Source organism: Suncus etruscus, chromosome 5 (genome assembly GCF_024139225.1).
Source record: "Suncus etruscus isolate mSunEtr1 chromosome 5, mSunEtr1.pri.cur, whole genome shotgun sequence".
Lineage (NCBI taxonomy): Eukaryota > Metazoa > Chordata > Mammalia > Eulipotyphla > Soricidae > Suncus > Suncus etruscus.
The window spans coordinates 18,480,747-18,498,692 of NC_064852.1; the positions used below are offsets into that span (position 1 = coordinate 18,480,747).

Here is a 17,946-nt window from a genome sequence, read left to right on the forward strand (position 1 = left end):
GCATGTAGAAGGACGGTGGTTTGAATCCTGGCATCCCGAGCCTGCCAGGAGCAATTTTTATTTTTGTTTTGTTTTTTGGGTCACACCCGGCAGCGCTCAGGGGTTACTCCTGGCTTTATGCTCAGAAATTGCTCTTGGCAGGCTCAGGGGACCATATGGGATCCCGGAATTAGAACCACTGACCTTCTGCATGAGAGACAAACGCCTTACCTCCATGCTATCTCTCTGGCCCCATGCCAGGAGCAATTTTTGAGTGTAGAGCCAGAAATACCCCTGAGTGCTGCCGGGTGTGACCTAAAAACAAGCAAACAAAATTTCATATTTATCAAAAGTCATGAGGCCACTATTACACAGATATTTTATTTTGGTTTTTGTTTGTTTGTTTTTGGGCCACACCCAGTAACACTCAGGGGTTACTCCTGGCTATGCGCTGGGAAATCGCTCCTGGCTTGAGGGACAATATGGGACCCTGGGGGATCGAACCACAGTCAGTCCTAGGTCAACCATGTGCAAGGCCATTGCCGTACTGCTTCGCCACCGTGCCACTCTGGCCCCAATTACACAGATATTTTATTTTATTTTATTTTATCTTTTTTTTTTTTTTTTGGTTTTTGGGTCACACCCTGCATTGCTCAGGGGTTACTCCTGGCTGTCTGCTCAGAAACAGCTCCTGGCAGGCACGGGGGACCATATGGGACACCGGGATTCGAACTAACCACCGTTGGTCCTGGATTGGCTGCTTGCAAGGCAAACGCCGCTGTGCTATCTCTCCGGGCCCCAGATATTTTATTTTATTTGTTTTTTGGGCCATACCTGGTGGCACTCAGAGGTTACTCCTGGCTATGCACATAGAAATCATTCTTGTCTCCAGGAACCATATGAGAATCCAGGGATCGAACCGAGGTCGGTCCTGAGTTAGCCGCGTGCAAGACTACTGCTATGCTAGCACTCCGGCCCCAACGCACGGATATTTTTTCCCCCACCCCACACACAGATTTTTTTTTTTTTTTTTTTTTTTTTGGTTTTTGGGCCACACCCGGTAACGCTCAGGGGTTACTCCTGGCTATGTGCTCAGAAGTTGCTCCTGGCTTGGGGGACCATATGGGACGCCGGGGGATCGAACCGCAGTCCGTCCAAGGCTAGCGCAGGCAAGGCAGGCACCTTACCTTTAGCGCCACCGCCCGGCCTCACACACAGATATTTTAAGAAACAAATTGTCAAAAATGAAATGGAATCGTTTCCTTTTTTATTTTTATTATTTTTTTGTTTTGTTTTGTTTTCTGGTGTTTTGGTTTTTGGGTCACACCTGGCAGAGCTCAGGGGTTCCTCCTGGCTCTACACTCAGAAATCGCTCCTGCCAGGCTCGGGGGACTATATGGGATGCCAGGATTTGAACCACCAACCTTCCGCATGCAAGGCAAACATCTTACCTCCATGCTATCTCTCCAGCCCTTATTTTTATTATTTTTCAATATAATATTATTATCACCAGAGCGGTGATGCAAGCGATAAGGCGTCTGCCTTGCTCATGCTAGCCTAGGATGGACCGCAGTTCTATTCCCCTGTCGTCCCATGTGGTCCCCTAAGCCAGGAGCGATTTCTGAGTGCATAGCCAGGAGTAACCCCTGAGAGTCACAGAGTGTGGCCCCAAAAAAAACAAAACAAAAGAAATAATAATGTCTTTTTTAGGGGGGGTAGGTTTGGGTCACATCCGGCGGTGTTCAGGGGTTACTTCTGGCTCTGCTCAGAAATTACTCCTGGCAGGCTCGGGACCATATGGTAATACTGGGAATTGAACCCAAGCGTGTCCTGGGTCGTTCGCATGCAAGGCAAAATGCCTTACTGCTGTGCTATCACTCCAGCCCTTCTCTCACTTTTTAAAATGAAAACAAAATTCAGTTGGATAGAAGGAAAGATACATATTTCATATTTCAGTAACAGACTTGTTCTTACATTAACTACTTGAAAATGACATTTTCTTGAGGCCTGCGAGGTGGCGCTAGAGGCAAGGTGTCTGCCTTACAAGTGCTAGCCAAGGAACGGACCGTGGTTCAATCCCCTGGCTTAAGTGGTAGGACATTTGCCTTGCACGAGGCTAACCTATGATGGACTGTGGTTCGATCCCCGGCGTCCCATGTGGTCCCCCTAAGCCAGGGGCAATTTCTGAGTGTGTAGCCAGGAGTAACCCCTGAGCATCAAACGGGTGTGGCCCCCCCAAAAAAACAAACAAACAAAAAATTACATTTACTTGAAGGTTTTTTACTTTTGCTCGTACTCAGCAGTGCTGTGGGCTGTTCCTTCCCATTTGGCAGTGCTCAGGCAGATAGACAGACAGACATGGTGCTGAGGACGGAACCAGGGTCAATTCACATGCAAGGCAGGCACTGTAACCCCTGTATCATTTCTTCAGCCCGCTACTTTGATTGACTTTCTTGTTTTACCTTTTTAACTGGGACTATGTTCTTTGGTTTGAGGAAACAGATTTCAGGACCTTGATTGTGCAGAGCCTACGCTGTACCACCTTAGCTACATTCCTGGCCTCAAGTCATTCATTATTTTATTCTATTTTATTTATTTATTTATTGCTTTTTGGGCCACATCCGATGGCGTTCAGGGCGAACTCCTGGCTATGTGCTCAGAAATGACTCCTGACTTGGGGAACCATATGGGACGCCGGGGATCAAACCACAGTCTGTCATAGGTTAGCCTCGTGCAAGGCAAATGTCCCACCACTTAAGCCACCATTCTGGCCCCTCATTGTTTTATTTTTGAGGATGGTGGTGTTTGGGTCAGACCTGGTGTTGCTCTTTGCCTATTTCTGAGTCTGCTCAGGGAGAACTCCTGGTCATTCCCCGGGGAACATATGTGGTACAGGGGTCAAGGCAAGCACCTTGTTCCCTGTTCTCTCACTCTAATCCCAGATCATTCATTCCCTAATAAAGCGGTAGTTGTTGCTTGCAGGTTTTGTCTCTTTTAGGAGATAACGAATTGTTTCTTTATCACAGAGGTGGAAGGGTCTAAGTGGTCATCTCTCTCCTGGTAACTGCACAAGAGCAATGGGGAGAATTTGTAATTGGCGGCCTGACTCATGCAAGCTTCGTTTTTCAGGCTTCCCTCCTCAGCCTCCTCAGCTCCTGCTAGCAATGTGCAGGGTGGAAACTCCATGGTGCTTTTCTCTTCTCCTACCAAGCTCACATCTGGCTACAGCCAGCTTCCCACCTTTTCCAGTTCCGTCTCATCCAAGTCCTCAGATTCTCCCCCAGTATCAGGTATGATTTTCCACAAACGCCTTGAGAACTCATTCCTGCATGTTTTCATCCCTTGGTTTTTAAGCTACACCTGGTGGTACTTAGGCTTAAGTACCTGGTTCTGCATCCTGGGATCACTCCTAGTGGAACTCAGGAGACCCTTTGGGATGCTGGGGCATGAAACTGGATGGGTCAGTAACATCTCATGACCTGATGTCATTTTGTCTTAGCATGAGCTCATAAGGCTTACACACATATATAAGCACATAACTCCCTATATGATTGCCTGCCTTATCAAAGGGTTTATATTTTGGTGCTGGCAGTTAAGGCCCAGTGCTGGCTTCTGTCCCTGGCAACTAATAAGGTCCCTCAAATCCTGCCAGGAATGATCCCTGAGCTTGGAGCCAGAAGTAAGCCCTATGCGCTACTGGATGAAGCCCAAAAAGCAAAGGATGATTTGGGGCTGGAGCAAGTGGGGCATTTACCTTGCAAACAGCCAACCCAGGTTCGATTCTCAGCATCCTGTGTCATCCCCTGAGCACTGCCAGAAATGACCTCTCAGTGCAGAATCAGGAGTAATGAGCACCGCCAGATGTGGCCCAAAAACCAAAATAAATTTTTTTAAAAAAGAGAAGATTTATGTTTTGGGGTTCTCATTCTCCCTTTCATTTTTGGTTTTACTATTGCTCAGGCCCCAGAATTTCTGTTTTTAAGTTGACTGGAGCATTGGCTGACACAGTTGTGGAGATGGCTTGTGTGAACAAAGATCATAAATAGGCAAAGGCAGGAGAAAGCTTTTGATCTCAGATTTCAGGACAGGATATTTACAGTGGAAGTAATGCCACCTCTGTCTGACTTTTTATTCTAACAGGGCGATCCACTCACAGTAGTTCAAATCCAGTGCCCTCCCTGAAGTCACCCAGGACAGGCCCTATGGTGACCAAGTCCAGCTCGTCCCAGGTATGTAGCAGTTGCACTTGGAAGGCTGTCACTATCTGTACAAGCATCTGTTGACAGAGTTAGTTGCTGTTAGTGCTTTACCTGCTCGCTTCTGAAATGATGCTATGGGCTGCTTGATAAAGGATGCTGAGTTCGGGGACTGCAGGTGTGCAGTGTCTGCTCCCTACAGCCAATTGTGTCGAGGGCTCAGCCTGTTCCTGAGCTTCCCTTGCACTGCTGTCAATCTCTAGCAGAATGTACTGTTGAGTCAGCGTTTTTTTTCTCTCTTTCTCAGACTCACGTCGAAATCTGTAGTGCTTGTTCCCCTCTGCTTTTCCATATCATCTCATCTGTGTCGTTTCCCTCTGTCTGCATAATCTCCAACATGTCTTCATCCTTGCAGCTTCCTGATACACCCAGGTTCAAAAGAATGAAAGCTGAGCATTGGTGGAAGCATAGCAGCACCACCATGCCAGGGAGCCAGTGGGGTGTATATCTAAAACCTTTGTCTTCATTTTTAGGCAAAGTCACTCCAGCCTCCCATTTCAGAGAAGCAGGGGCATGCATGGAAAGACGCCGAGCCGGTGTTGGCTGCAATCGGGGAGGAGGTGAGCTTACCCCCACGGGTTTCTTTCCAGTTACTTTGCTGGATAGTTTGATTCTGGCTGGGGAGCTCACGTGGCCTCTCCCAGAGTGGCTGCACGAGGAAGCCAAGCAGCTGTGACAGCACTGCCCTGGCTCTGTCTGAATCACCTCCTTTGGGGCTCCCCAGATCGCACACTTCCAGAAGGAGCTGGAAGAACTGAAAGCCCAGACTTCCCAGACTTCTTTCCAATTGGGCACTGACGAGGAGAGGAAGAAAATGCACACCAAATCCAATGACCTGAGCACCTTTCTTCTGGAGATCAAGGGCACCACAGAGGTGGGCATTTGGGTAATCATCCCATAGTGAAGCAGTTAGTTGGTGAGGGTATCCTCTGGCAGTGGTCTGGGCTCACTCCTAGCAGTTCTTTTGCTAGAATAAAAAGTCATTGAGTCAGGCCCGGAGAGATAGCACAGCGGTGTTTGCCTTGCAAGCAGCCGATCCAGGACCAAAGGTGGTTGGTTCGAATCCCTGTGTCCCATATGGTCCCCCGTGCCTGCCAGGAGCTATTTCTGAGCAGACAGTCAGGAGTAACCCCTGAGCACCACTGGGTGTGGCCCAAAAACAAAAACAAAAAAAAAAAAAAAGAAAGTCATTGAGTCGAACCCAGGGTGAAGTATGTGCTAAGCCCATTGAGGCCTCTCTCTGGCCCCTGAATTGTACTCTGTCTCTTGCGGGGAGGAGATTAGGGCCACATTTGGCTTTTCTCAGGCCTTACTCCTATCTCTGCTCATTAATCACTCCTAGTAGGGCTCAGGGGACCAGGGGGTATCAGGGATGAACCCCATTTGATTGCCCTCAGGGCAGGTGACTTCACTGCTCTACAGTCTCCAGCCCATTGCACGCCACTGGTAAAACACTTCTAGTGCTGCACAGAAGCGTATATTTTATCTCTTCAAGAAGAGCCATGGACAAAAACAAAAATGGAAAAAAATAAAATAAAAGAGCCATGGGGAGGGGCTGGGGCACAGAATGGTATCACAGCAGGTAGGACATTTGCCTAGCACTTGGACGACCTGGGTTTGATCCACGGCATCCCATATGGTCCCCTGAGCCTGCCAGAGTGATGTCTGAGCACAGCCAAAAGCAATCCCTGGGTGTTGCTGGGTTTAGCCCAAGAAACAAACAAAAAAATTAGAAAGAAAAAAATAGAGGGGCCGAAACGATAGCACAGCGATAAGGTGTTTGCCTTGCACGTGGCCAAAGCAGAATGGACAGTTGTTCAAGTCCCAGCATCCCATATGGTCCTCCAAGCCTGCCAGGAGCGACTTCTGAGCGCAGAGCCAGGAGTAACCCCTGAGTGCCACTGTGTGACCCAAAAACCAAAAAATTTTAAAGTTTTTATTTTGAGGGTCACTCTCTCTCAGTGCTCAGAGTTTACTCCTGACTCCGAATTCAGGAATTACTCTGAAGACCATAGCAGTGCTGGGATTTGAACTCAGATCAAGCACGTACAAGGCAAGCTCCTTCCCTGCTGTTCTAGCTCTCCAGTCAGCCCAAATACGATATATAAAGTATATAACTAAAGTAAATTTAGGTTATCACAAAATGTTAGCTTTTATTTTAAAGCAGAGTACTTGAGAACATTTATAGAGTAGAATAGTAGTATTTGTTGATGTTATTTACTGTGCTGCTTGTTGGCCAGGCATTGTGCTGAGCACCACCTAGATCAGGGGTCTCAAACTCTCGGCCCACGGGTTGTTTGCAGCCCTCCATACAACATTTTGTGGCCCTGCCCTAGAGGAATCTTTTTGTTTTGTTTTGTTTTAGTTGTTTGGGTCACACCCCCCAGTGTTCAAGGCTTACTACTGACTTTGCACTCAAGGATCACCCCGACTTTGCCTCCTGCGGCCCCCAAGTAAATTGAGTTTGAGACCCCTGACCTAGATGATCTTACTGACTCAGTCTCACAGATTGCCTGTGTGACTGATTTCCTGGGACTAGACTTTTTGTTTTGCAAGGCAGGAAACGTGAGTGTTGGTCCCAAAGTAACTTGCCCCAACTGCTCAGTTACCAGTAATGGTGCCAGTCTGACTGCAGGCTGACCTCAATCCCCAGTCTCACTCAGCGTGCTTGGAAAGACATAGGTGCACCAAAGCAATCTTGTCTCAAGGACTATGACAATAAGTACTGTTGGCCGGAGAAATAGCATGGAGGTGGGGCGTTTGCCTTGCATCCAGAAGGTCGGTGGTTTGAATCCCAGCATCCCATATGGTCCCCTGAGCCTGCCAGGAACAATTTCTGAGCGTAGAGCCAGGAGTAACCCCTGAGCGCTGCCGGGTGTGACCCAAAAACAAAACAAAAGTAGTATCAAAAGTTTTGAGATTTTCATCAAAATGTCTTTTGTTTTTGGTCTTATTTTTTTGTGTTTTGGGGTTGTACCAAGCGGTGCTCAGGAGTTACTCCTGACTGCACTCAAGAATCACAAGTGCCTTCTCTACCCATTATGCTATTTCTCTGTTCCCAAAAATATGTTAAAACAAGTGCCTTCTCTACCCATTATGCTATTTCTCTGTTCCCAAAAATATGTTAAAACATTTTTTTCTTGGGGCCGGGCGGTGGCGCTGGAGGTAAGGTGCCTGCCTTGCCTGCGCTAGCCTAGGACGGACCGCGGTTCGATCCCCCGGCGTCCCATATGGTCCCCCAAGAAGCCAGGAGCAACTTCTGAGCGCATAGCCAGGAGTAACCCCTGAGCGTCACAGGGTGTGGCCCAAAAACCAAAAAAAAAAAAAAAAAAGAAAAAAAAAAACATTTTTTTCTTTTTCTTTTTCTATTTTTTGGTTTTTGTGTCACACCCAGAGGCGCTCAGGGGTTCCTCCTGGCTTTACGCTCAGAAATCGCTCCTGGCAGGCTCGAGGGACCATATGGGATGCTGGGATTCGAACCACCATCCTTCTGCATGCAAGGCAAATGCTTTACCTTCATGCTATCTCTCCAGCCCCTCCCCCAAAACTTTTTTGTTTGTTTTTGGGCCACACCTGGCAGCACTCAGGGTTTACTCCTGTCTCTGCATTCAGAAATTGCTTTTGGCAGGCTCGGGGGACCAATATGGGTTGCCAGGAATCGAACCCGGGTCTGTCCCAGGTCAGCCACGTTCAAGGCAAATGCCCTACTATCTCTGCTATTTCTCTGGCCCCTACGTAAATTTTTTTTAATGAGGAAAAAATAACCCAAATAATAACGTGGATCAGGCAGTCAGACAGAGCTGTCATGCATGTCTTTCATTAGAAAGCCCAGAGTACAATCATTCTACCCCTCAGTCCTCTTTGTACTGCTGAGGATCATCCTTGTGGTATCCACATAATTGGCTCAGGCCAAACTATGCAGCCAGGCTCCCTCAGCCCCTGAACCCACAGAGCCGGGCCATGTGTTGCCAGCCTGGCTTCTCCAGAAAAAATATTTGTCTTTTTTTTTCTTTTTTTTTTTCTTTTTGAACCACACTTGGTATACTTAGAGGTTTCTGTGGGTTTTTTTTGTTTGTTTGTTTGTTTGTTTTTGGTTTTTGGGTCACACCCGGCAGCGCTCAGGGGTTACTCCTGGCTCTATGCTCAGAAATCATTCCTGGCAGGCTCTGGGGACCATATGGGATGCCGGAATTCGAACCACTGTCCTTCTGAATACAAGGCAAACACCTTACCTCCACTCTATCTCTCCGGCCCCAACTTAGAGGTTTCTTTTGGCTCTGCACTTGGGGATTACTCCAGGTGGGCTTGAGGGAAATATCTGGGATGCTAGACTCAAACCCTGGTGGGCCATGTGCTAGGCAAGTGCCCTCCCCACTATGTTATTGCTCCAGCCCCACCCATTAGTTTCTTTTTGTTTTCTTCATTTGTTTGTTTGTTTTTGGGTCATACCCGGCAGCTCTCAGGGGTTACTCCTGGCTGCCAGAGATAGCTCAGCGGTAAGGCGTTTGCCTTAAATGCAGAAGGACGGTGGTTCAAATCCCGGCATCCCATATGGTCCCCCGAGCCTGCCAGGAGCAATTTCTGAGCATAGAGCTGGGAGTAACCCCTGAGCGCTGCCAGGTGTGACACAAAAACCAAAAAAAAAAAAAAAAAAACCAACAAAAAACAAAACAAATCACTCCTGGCAGGCTTCGGGGACCATATGGGATGCTGGGATTCAAACCAACGTCCTTCTGCATGCAAGGCAAATGCCCTACCTCCATGCTTTCTCTCCGGGAACTAGTCTCTTTTTGAATATGAGATTACACAGGTTTGTTTGTTTATTTGTTTATTTATTTATTTTTGGTTTTTAGGCCACACCCTGTGACACTCGGGTTACTCCTGGCTATGTGCTTAGAAATTGCTCCTAGGGCCCGTGAGGTGGCGCTAGAGGTAAGGTGTCTGCCTTGCAAGCGCTAGCCACGGAAGGATTTTGGTTCGATCCCCCGGCGTCCCATATGGTCACCCCAAGTTAGGGGCAATTTCTGAGCGCTTAGCCAGGAGTAACCCCTGAGCATCAAACGGGTGTGGCCAAAAAACAAAACAAAACAAAAAAAAATCGCTCCTGACTTGAGGGACCATATGGGACTTTGGGGGATCGAACTGCAGTCCATCCTAGGTCAGACTTGTGCAAGGCAAACGCCTTACCGCTATGCCCCTGCTCCAGCCCCAGGTTTCTTTCTTTTTTTTTGTATTTTTTTGGGCCACACCCATTTGATGCTCAGGGGTTACTCTTGGATAAGCGCTCAGAAATTGCCCCTGCCGAGGGATCGAACCTCGGTCCTTCTTTGGCTAGCGCTTTCAAGGCAGACACCTTATCTCTAGCGCCATCTCACCGGCCCCCCAGGTTTATTTCTTAAGAATCAGTGCACCCTCTTCCTCTTCTAGTTTCTCCATGATGGTATCAGCAACCTGAAAACAACTCTGCTGGAGCAATTTGCTAGTGTTGAAGAAGCCAGAGAGCAAAATGAGAGGAACTGTGACTCCGGGTATCTCCAATTGCTTTATAAGAAGCCTCTGGATCCAAAAAGTGAGGCCAAGCTCCAGGTAGGAGCCCCCAGAACACAATTTTGCACTTTGTTCTTTCCAGGGGGTGGGGGTTGGTAGGTTACCCAGAGTCTCCTGGAAGCAAGACACCTGTTTCTTAGAGTAGCTGACAAGAAAATGGCACATTAGTTAATGTATATGTGGGTCTGGTGCCCACATAAGGCTCCCCTTCTTGGTATGTAACCTACATCCAAATCCTTAGCACCCAGACTGCTTGCAGCGCCATCAGGGTTGTGTGTGGTACCTGTAATACAGAGCCTGACTTTGGGGCCATAGTCTAAGCCCCTGGAATCCTCCTCAAGGCCTAAGGGAGAGAGGTTCCTGGCTCATTCACAGGCATGTCTGTGAGCACTGGTGGAAGGATACCTGTCATGTAGCAGCTGATTGTCAAGTGCCAGGTTCTCTATTTGGTTTAGTCTTCAACTGTACTGCAAGATATGTCCTATGTCTCTCCCACTGCCTTTATTTTGGGTGATCATGACCAGTGGTGCTTTGGGGTTACTCCTAACTCTGCGTTTAGGAATCACTGGGTCTGGGCTAAGCTGGGAATCCAACCCTGGTTAGCTGCATGCAAGGCAAGCACCCTTCCTGCTGTTCTATGGCTCTAGCCCACCTCCTTTTGTTGTTGTTGTTGTTTTTTCTTTCTTTTTTTTTGGTTTTTGGGCCACACCCAGCGGTGCTCAGGGGTTACTCCTGGCTGTCTGCTCAGAAATAGCTCCTGGCAGGCACGGGGGACCATATGGGACACCGGGATTCGAACCAACCACCTTTGGTCCTGGATCGGCTGCTTGCAAGGCAAACGCCGCTGTGCTATCTCTCTGGGCCCTGTTATTTTTTTTGTTTTGTTTTGTTTTAATTTTTCTATGTATTCACGAGTTTTGGGTGGATTATCACCCACTTATTTCAGGCTGCCAAAATTCCTGTAAGACTAGAAGCTTGTGCTTTTGACAGCTCCTTCCCACTCAGAGGTTTTTTTATTTTGGGGGGGGGGTGTTATTTTTTTTTAGGGGTTGTTGTGTTTCTGTTTTTGTTTGTTTGAGGCATACTCAGTGATGCTTAGGAGTACTCCTGGCTCTGAGAATCATTTGGGTTCATCCTACCCACTGTACTATTCCTCCAACCCCTGCCTCAGACTTTGAGGCTGCAGGTGCCTTTCCAGGAAACTTCCTAGTAACATTCAGATCAGGAGGATGCCTCTGCCTGCCTCCCGGCCTTCAAACCCCAGGCCTCCACAATCATGAGGCTCACTTCCCTGCTCTCTGTGCTCTGTGGTAGTCAGAAAAGCATAGAACTCTGTAAGGACACTTCTCCCCATTCAGAAGGCAAGCATGGAGCTCTGGGTAGTAAGATTGCTGCTGGTCACTGCCAGGGTCAACCCCTGCACAGCTAGGGGAATTCCTGAGCTTCACCACATGTGGCCTACAAAGGAATACTTTGGTTTTCCTCTTTTCATTTTTTTGTTTTGGGGCCATACTCTGTTATGCTTAGGGATCACTCCTGCTGGTGCTTGGGGGAAGCTTATGTGGTGTTAGGGATCAAACCTAGGTGGGCCCATGCAAGGTAGGCACTGTCTCTCAACCCCTCCGTTTTTTTCTCCCCAAGTAGATCGTTGTAGCTACATTTGTTGAGAGTATATAAATATAAAAGAGAGATGAAGAAACATGATAGAACTGCTGTCTATGACTCCATTGGTCAGTTCTTGGCCCTGAGCTCAGGCAGTCTGCTGTGAGCTGTGTATTGGCCTGTCCCAGCATTCAAGGGGACTACATTGGGCATGCCCAGGACTTATTCTTGAGCCCAGAATTTATAGAAAATTGTCTAAGTCTAAAATAAGTTAATAAGGATCGGAGAGATAACACAATGAACAGGCCCTTTCCTTGCATACAGCTAACCTGAGTTCAGACCCCCAGTACCATGTGGTTCCTCAGCCAGGGTTGAGCCCTGAGCACCCTGGATGTGGCCCCAAAACCAATTCACAGGTCAGAATTTTTGTAATACTTAATTTACTTCCTAGTGCTGATACTATTCTTTGTTTTTGAGGGGAAAAATGAGTTTTCTCAACTGCTGAGATGGCCTATATGTTCTTCTTCTTTTTTTTTTTTTTTTTTTTTTGGCTTATTTGGGCCACACCCGGCAGTGCTCAGGGGTTACTCCTGGCTGTCTGTTCAGAAATAGCTCCTGGCAGGCACGGGGGACCATATGGGACACCGGGATTCGAACCAATCACCTTTGGTCCTGTATCGGCTGCTTGCAAGGCAAACGCCGCTGTGCTATCTCTCCGGGCCCATGTTCTTCATTATTTTAAGCACTCTTTTCTAGTTAATTTTCTCTATTCCAGTTATCATAGGTGGGAGAGCAAAAGCTGAGTGAATATACTGTCATAGTAGCAGAGTACAGTGGAAAATTCCCAGGCCAGGCTGAGATACTATATAGAATCTGAAAAATGAGAACTAAACCAGAACATTTGTTCTCCAAGGACGTTGGAAGCTGACATGCCTGTCAGGGTCTCTTTCTTTTCCTTGCACTTCTTCCTTTCACACAGTTAAGATTTTTTCATTTAATTATAATGGTCAAATTTGTGTTAAAGCATGTTAAAACGGGCCCGGAGAGATAGCACAGCGGTGTTTGTCTAGCAAGCAGCTGATCCAAGGACCAAAGGTGGTTGGTTCAAATCCGGTGTCCCATATGGTCCCCCGTGCCTGCTAGGAGCTATTTCTGAGCAGACAGCCAGGAGTGACCCCTGAGCACCGCCGGGTGTGGCCCAAAAACCAAAAAAAAAAAAAAAAAAAAGTTAAAACTTGTGTTTTCGGGGCCTGGAAGGTGGCACTAGAAGTAAGGTGTCTGCCTTGCAAGCGCTAGCGTAGGACGGACCACGATTGGATCCCCCGGCGTCCCATATGGTCCCCCCAAGCCAGGGGCGATTTCTGAGCGCATAGCCAGGAGTAACCCCTGAGTGTCAAATGGGTGTGGCCCAAAAACAAAAACAAAACAAAACAAATCATGTTAAAACTTGTGCTTTCGGGGCCGGGCGGTGGCGCTGGAGGTAAGGTGCCTGCCTTACCTGCGCTAGCCTAGGAGACGGACCGCGGTTCGATCCCCCGGCGTCCCATATGGTCCCCCAAGCCAGGAGCGACTTCTGAGCGCATAGCCAGGAGTAACCCCTGAGCGTTACCGGGTGTGGCCCAAAAACCAAAAAAAAAAAAAAAAAAAAAAAAAACTTGTGCTTTCGGGGCCGGGAAGGTAAGGTGGCACTAGAGGTAAGGTGTCTGCCTTGCAAGCGCTAGCGTAGGACAGACCACGGTTCGATCCCCTGGTGTCCCATATGGTACCCCCAAGCCAGGGGTGATTTCTGAACTCATAGCTAGGAGTAACCCCTGAGCGTCAAACGGGTGTGGCCCAAAAACCAAAAAACAAAACAAAACAAAACTTGTGTTTTCCTTGCTCAATATGATTCTGAGAATAAAAGTATTCACAAATTTTTGGAACATCTTTCCCCAAACTACTTGAATGCCATGTACCTTTTGTCTTTCGTGCAGGAAATCCGGCGCCTTCATCAATATGTCAAATTTGCTGTCCAGGATGTTAATGATGTTCTAGACTTAGAGTGGGATCGGCATCTGGAGCAAACAAAAAAACAGAAGTGAGCTGGTTTCTTTTCAAAAATTCTAATAGATAGTGCTGGAACGTTTGAAAAAGATGGTTTGGAAGCATTCATTTGATAAGTCCTCCATTTGTTTTCATGGACATATTTTTTAATCTAGAAATTGTTCTGCAGAAAAATAGCACGAGGCAAATTACATCAAAGAATGACTGTTGTAGCACAGTTTGTGCTAGTGACAATTGGATTCAGAGCTGGAATGATAGTACAGTGCGGAGAGCTCTTGTCTTGCATGTGGCCAGTTTGGGCTCGATCCCTGGTATCCTTTATGTTTCCCCGAGCACAGCCAAGCGTAGTTCCTGAGTGTAGAGCCAAGAGTAACCCCTGAGCATCACCAGGTGTGGCTCCCCCAAATTACAAACACGCTCACACTTAGGTTCAGCCTAATAACCCAAAAGTTAATGGAGTGGCTTCATAATTATACTCATAGTTTTTTTTCTTTTTCCCTCTTTGTACTGGGAATCAAACTAAAAGCCTTTCATGAGGCATGTCCTTAACTTCTAAGCCTCATCCCTAGCCCACAATTTTTCTTTTTACTTTTTCTTTTTTTACTGTAGCATATTATATAATCATTAAAAATATACACTTGAAAACTTAAAATATACAAAAACCTTATAATTATTATATTTTAGGCGGGAGGGAGGGAGCGGGCCAAAAAAATAATTGTTATATTATAATGATTAGCTATGCAACAGTTGAGGAAGGAAAGACCAGAAATCCTGGGTGACAACCTCAGAGTAGAGACCTAGATATAGACGAGCCTGTGAAATATGGCAAAATATGCTGGTATTGGCAAAGTAGGAGTAAGAGGTATTTTCCCTGAAGAATTGTGTGTGATTGGTATGAAAAATTCAGAGAGTGAAAGGAAAGTTGCAAAAATTTGGGGAAACTCCCCACTCTAGTCGTCTTTTTTTTTGGATTTTGGGTCACACCCAGCAGTGCTCAGGGGTTACTCCTGGCTCTACGCTCAGAAATTACTCCTGGCAGGCTCAGGGGACCATATGGGATGCCGGAATTTGAACCATTTCTGCATGCAAGGCAAACACTTTACCTCCATGCTATCTCTTCAGCCCCACACCCTAGTCTTTCAAATATTTGGTCTTATGCTGTATATTGTCAGGAAGCAAGTTACAACACTCTGTGGTTTTGTTTTTTATATTTTTTGTTTTGGGGCTACTCCTGGCTCTGTAGTCTGGAATTATTCTTGGTGGGCTGAGGGTATCCTTTAGGATACCGGGAAATCTAATACTGAATTTTTAGTGAGCATTGTTTACAAACTATTATTAATAGTAACTGTAGCACACTGTAGTAAGAGTAATGTGCCTGTGAGAAGTGTAAGGAAAAAAAAATTGTCTTTCAAAACACTAGGCCTGGTGTCCTTGTCCTTGAGCTTTCACAGCTCAGCCCTTGGTTCCGGTTCATTCACATGGGCAGAGACTGTCTTACTTTAGTTTACTGGGTTGAATCACCCCAAAAGCTGCTTCTGCCTTGTTCAGATAACCCTCTGCAGACCTATTGCCCCGCCCCATGTCCAGCTGCTTTCCTGACATCTCTTGTCTGCTCGATCTCCATTTGGCCACCCCCTTCTTTTTCTACCTTTTTCTGCAATTTTAGCTTTACTTAAAGCACTGATGGTTCATTTGTCATTGCTGCTGCCTTTAGGCGCCTGCTTGTGCCAGAACGGGAGACTCTGTTTAACACCCTCGCCAACAACCGGGAAATCATCAACCAGCAGAGGAAGAGGCTAAACCACTTGGTAGACAGCCTCCAGCAGCTCCGCCTCTACAACCAGACCTCTGAGTGGAACCTTCCCTCCGAGGCGCCTTCCCAGAGCTCTCCCAACAGGTGTGCAGGGCTGGGGCCAAAAGGAAAAAGATTCTGGTGCCAGTGTGCAGTGGTTTTAGACAAGTCTCTGGGGGATCCTGTTCAGGTTCTTCACCTTCTCTGATCCTTGTTCCTGTGCCCAAAGCCTGGGACTAAAGTATTAACAGATAATCCCCGAAAGTGTCAAGGCCTCTAGAGGCGAGCACTGTCAAATTGGCTCAGTAGAGGAAGTACACACACACAACTGTTTATTTGTTTTGGTTTTGGGCCATACCCTGTGGCGCTCTGGTTATTCCTGGCTCTGCACTCAGAAATTCCGGCAGGCTCTGGGACCATATGGGATGCCAGGAATCAAACCTAGGACCATCTTGGGTTACCGCATGCAAGGCAAACACCCTACCATACAGCACAACTCTTTTACTAAAATTCACAGGGAAGATTAGGCTGACTTAGCATGTCTTAGAGCCCAGATTTGTCCTGTTGCTTAAATGTTGAAACTCCCAGACTTTGGCTGATCATTAAGATCATTGCCCCTGAAATGACCAAGGAGGTGTTGTGTTTATCCTGTGGACTGTACCATAGGCTGTGTTATCCTTCCTTCTGAAGTGTCCCCACAATTGGATTATTGTGCGGGTATATACGCTGTTGCCAGTGCTCTCTTTCCTCTGGCACTGATGACATCAATGAGCCCAATTCCTTTTTTCTTTCCATATTGAGGGTACGCTCTTCACCTGCCTTTGTGCTGGGAGAGAGTCGTCTTAGGTGGAAGTGGGTGTGTATGTAACACTTTGCTGTTTCAGTTTTGACAGTGACCTTGAAAGCCTACGGAATGCTCTGTTGAAAACTACAATAGAATCTCATTCCAAACCTTTGCCCAAAGTACCAGGTACATGTCCTGACCCCAATCTTTCAAATTCCCTTTATTCTCTTTCATCTAATGGCAGAAACTGAGTCCCAAATGTTGATAGACTCGTTGATTTCTTACAGCTAAACTGTCCCCAGTAAAACAGGCTCAACTGAGAAACTTCTTAGCCAAGAGGAAGACCCCGCCGGTGAGATCCACAGCCCCAGGTAAAACATGTTGGTTTTTTGGTTTTGTTTTTAGTCCACACTCTGTGGTGCTCTGGGTTATTCCTGGCTCCATGCTCAGAAATCATTCATGACAGGCTTGAGGGTGGTGAGGGGGGCCCATATGGGATGAGGCCAGGAGTTCAAATTCAGTTCAGCCATGTGCAAGGCAAGTGACCTACAGGCTGTGCTATTGCTCAGGCCCCCATTCTGAACTTTTAAAGCCTAAGCCATAGAGTCTAAGTCTCTGATGTTTTAAGTGTGGAACGTGGACTGGGGGGAATAAAGATAGGTGTATGTGTATGTGTTTTTTGGTTCTTTATAGGGGACAAAGAAAATGTCCCCTTAATCTCTTTTCTAGCTGAAAATGAGTACTTGCTCTCAGAGGAGTCTTCCCTCGATTTCTGCCATCCTCTGAGCATGTGGCAGAGCAATTCCCAGGTGTTTTACCTTCATACATGATGTTAGCTGGGGGTCTAAGTTCTATTTTTTGCAAGTGGCTAACCAGTTGTGCCAACACCACTTGTTGAAGAGGCTTTCCCTGCTCCATTTAGGATTTCTTGCTCCTTTATCAAAAATTAGGTGATTGTATTTCTGGGGAACATTCTCTGAGTACTCAAGCCTGTTCCACTGATCTGAGGGTCTGTCTTTATTCCAGTACCATGCTGTTTTGATAACTTTGTAATACAGTTTAAAGTTGGGGAAAGTGATGAATTCCCAGGTGTTTGAGTGGGTGAGCTTCCTCCCGGACCTGAGCCTGCCCCTCACTGAAGAGGCTTTGCTTGCCTGTCTTGAATGGGACTTTGACTAATGAGAAAGAATTGGCAAGGAAGTGGTGACCGAAAATTAGGGACAAACTTGCTTTCTGCCATTAAATTATTTGGATAGTAACCTAAATTTTATTTTATTTTTATTTTATTTTTGACATACTGTTTTTTTTTTTTTTTTTTTTTTTTTTTGGGGGGTCACACCCGGCAGCGCTCAGGGGTTCCTCTTGGCTCTATACTCAGAAATCACCCCGGCAGGCACAGGGGACCATATGGGATGCCGGGATTTGAACCACCGTCCTTCTGCATGAAAGGCAAATGCCTTACCTCTATGCTATCTCTCTGGGTTGTTGTTGTTGTTGTTGTTGTTTTGACATACTGGATTTTTATTTTTTATTTATTTATTTGTTTATTTATTTATTTATTTATTTTTGGTTTTAAGGCCACACCCGGCAGTGCTCAGGGGTTACTCCTGGCTGTCTGCTCAGAAATAGCTCCTGGCAGGCACGGGGGACCATATGGGACACCGGGATTCGAACCAACCACCTTTGGTCCTGGATCGGCTGCTTGCAAGGCACACGCCGATTTTTAATGTTAAGTTATACCTGAATGTTGCCAGGTATGACCCAAATGAAAAATAAAATTTTCATTTTTGGTTGTTTTTGTTTTGGGGCCATACTTGCTGATGCTCCTGGCTCTGTACTCAGGAATCACTCCTGGCCATGCTTGAGGAACTCTGTGGGATGCTGGGATTGAATCTGGGTTGGCTACATGGAAAGCAAGTACCTCCCTACTGTACTATTGCTCC

General features: G+C 46.7%; 1 protein-coding gene across 1 annotated transcript in view; it reads left to right on the plus strand.

Annotated features, from left to right (window-relative positions):
- The window catches only part of NUP214 (nucleoporin 214), a 99,590-nt gene that overhangs the window by 27,266 nt on the left and 54,378 nt on the right, over positions 1-17,946 (plus strand). The window contains exons 13-21 of the mRNA XM_049772815.1: positions 3,109-3,269; positions 4,120-4,208; positions 4,709-4,795; positions 4,960-5,109; positions 9,663-9,821; positions 13,358-13,461; positions 15,142-15,324; positions 16,104-16,189; positions 16,291-16,374. Of these exons, the coding sequence (XP_049628772.1) occupies positions 3,109-3,269; positions 4,120-4,208; positions 4,709-4,795; positions 4,960-5,109; positions 9,663-9,821; positions 13,358-13,461; positions 15,142-15,324; positions 16,104-16,189; positions 16,291-16,374 (1,103 nt within the window). The remainder of the gene's footprint in view (positions 1-3,108; positions 3,270-4,119; positions 4,209-4,708; positions 4,796-4,959; positions 5,110-9,662; positions 9,822-13,357; positions 13,462-15,141; positions 15,325-16,103; positions 16,190-16,290; positions 16,375-17,946) is intronic.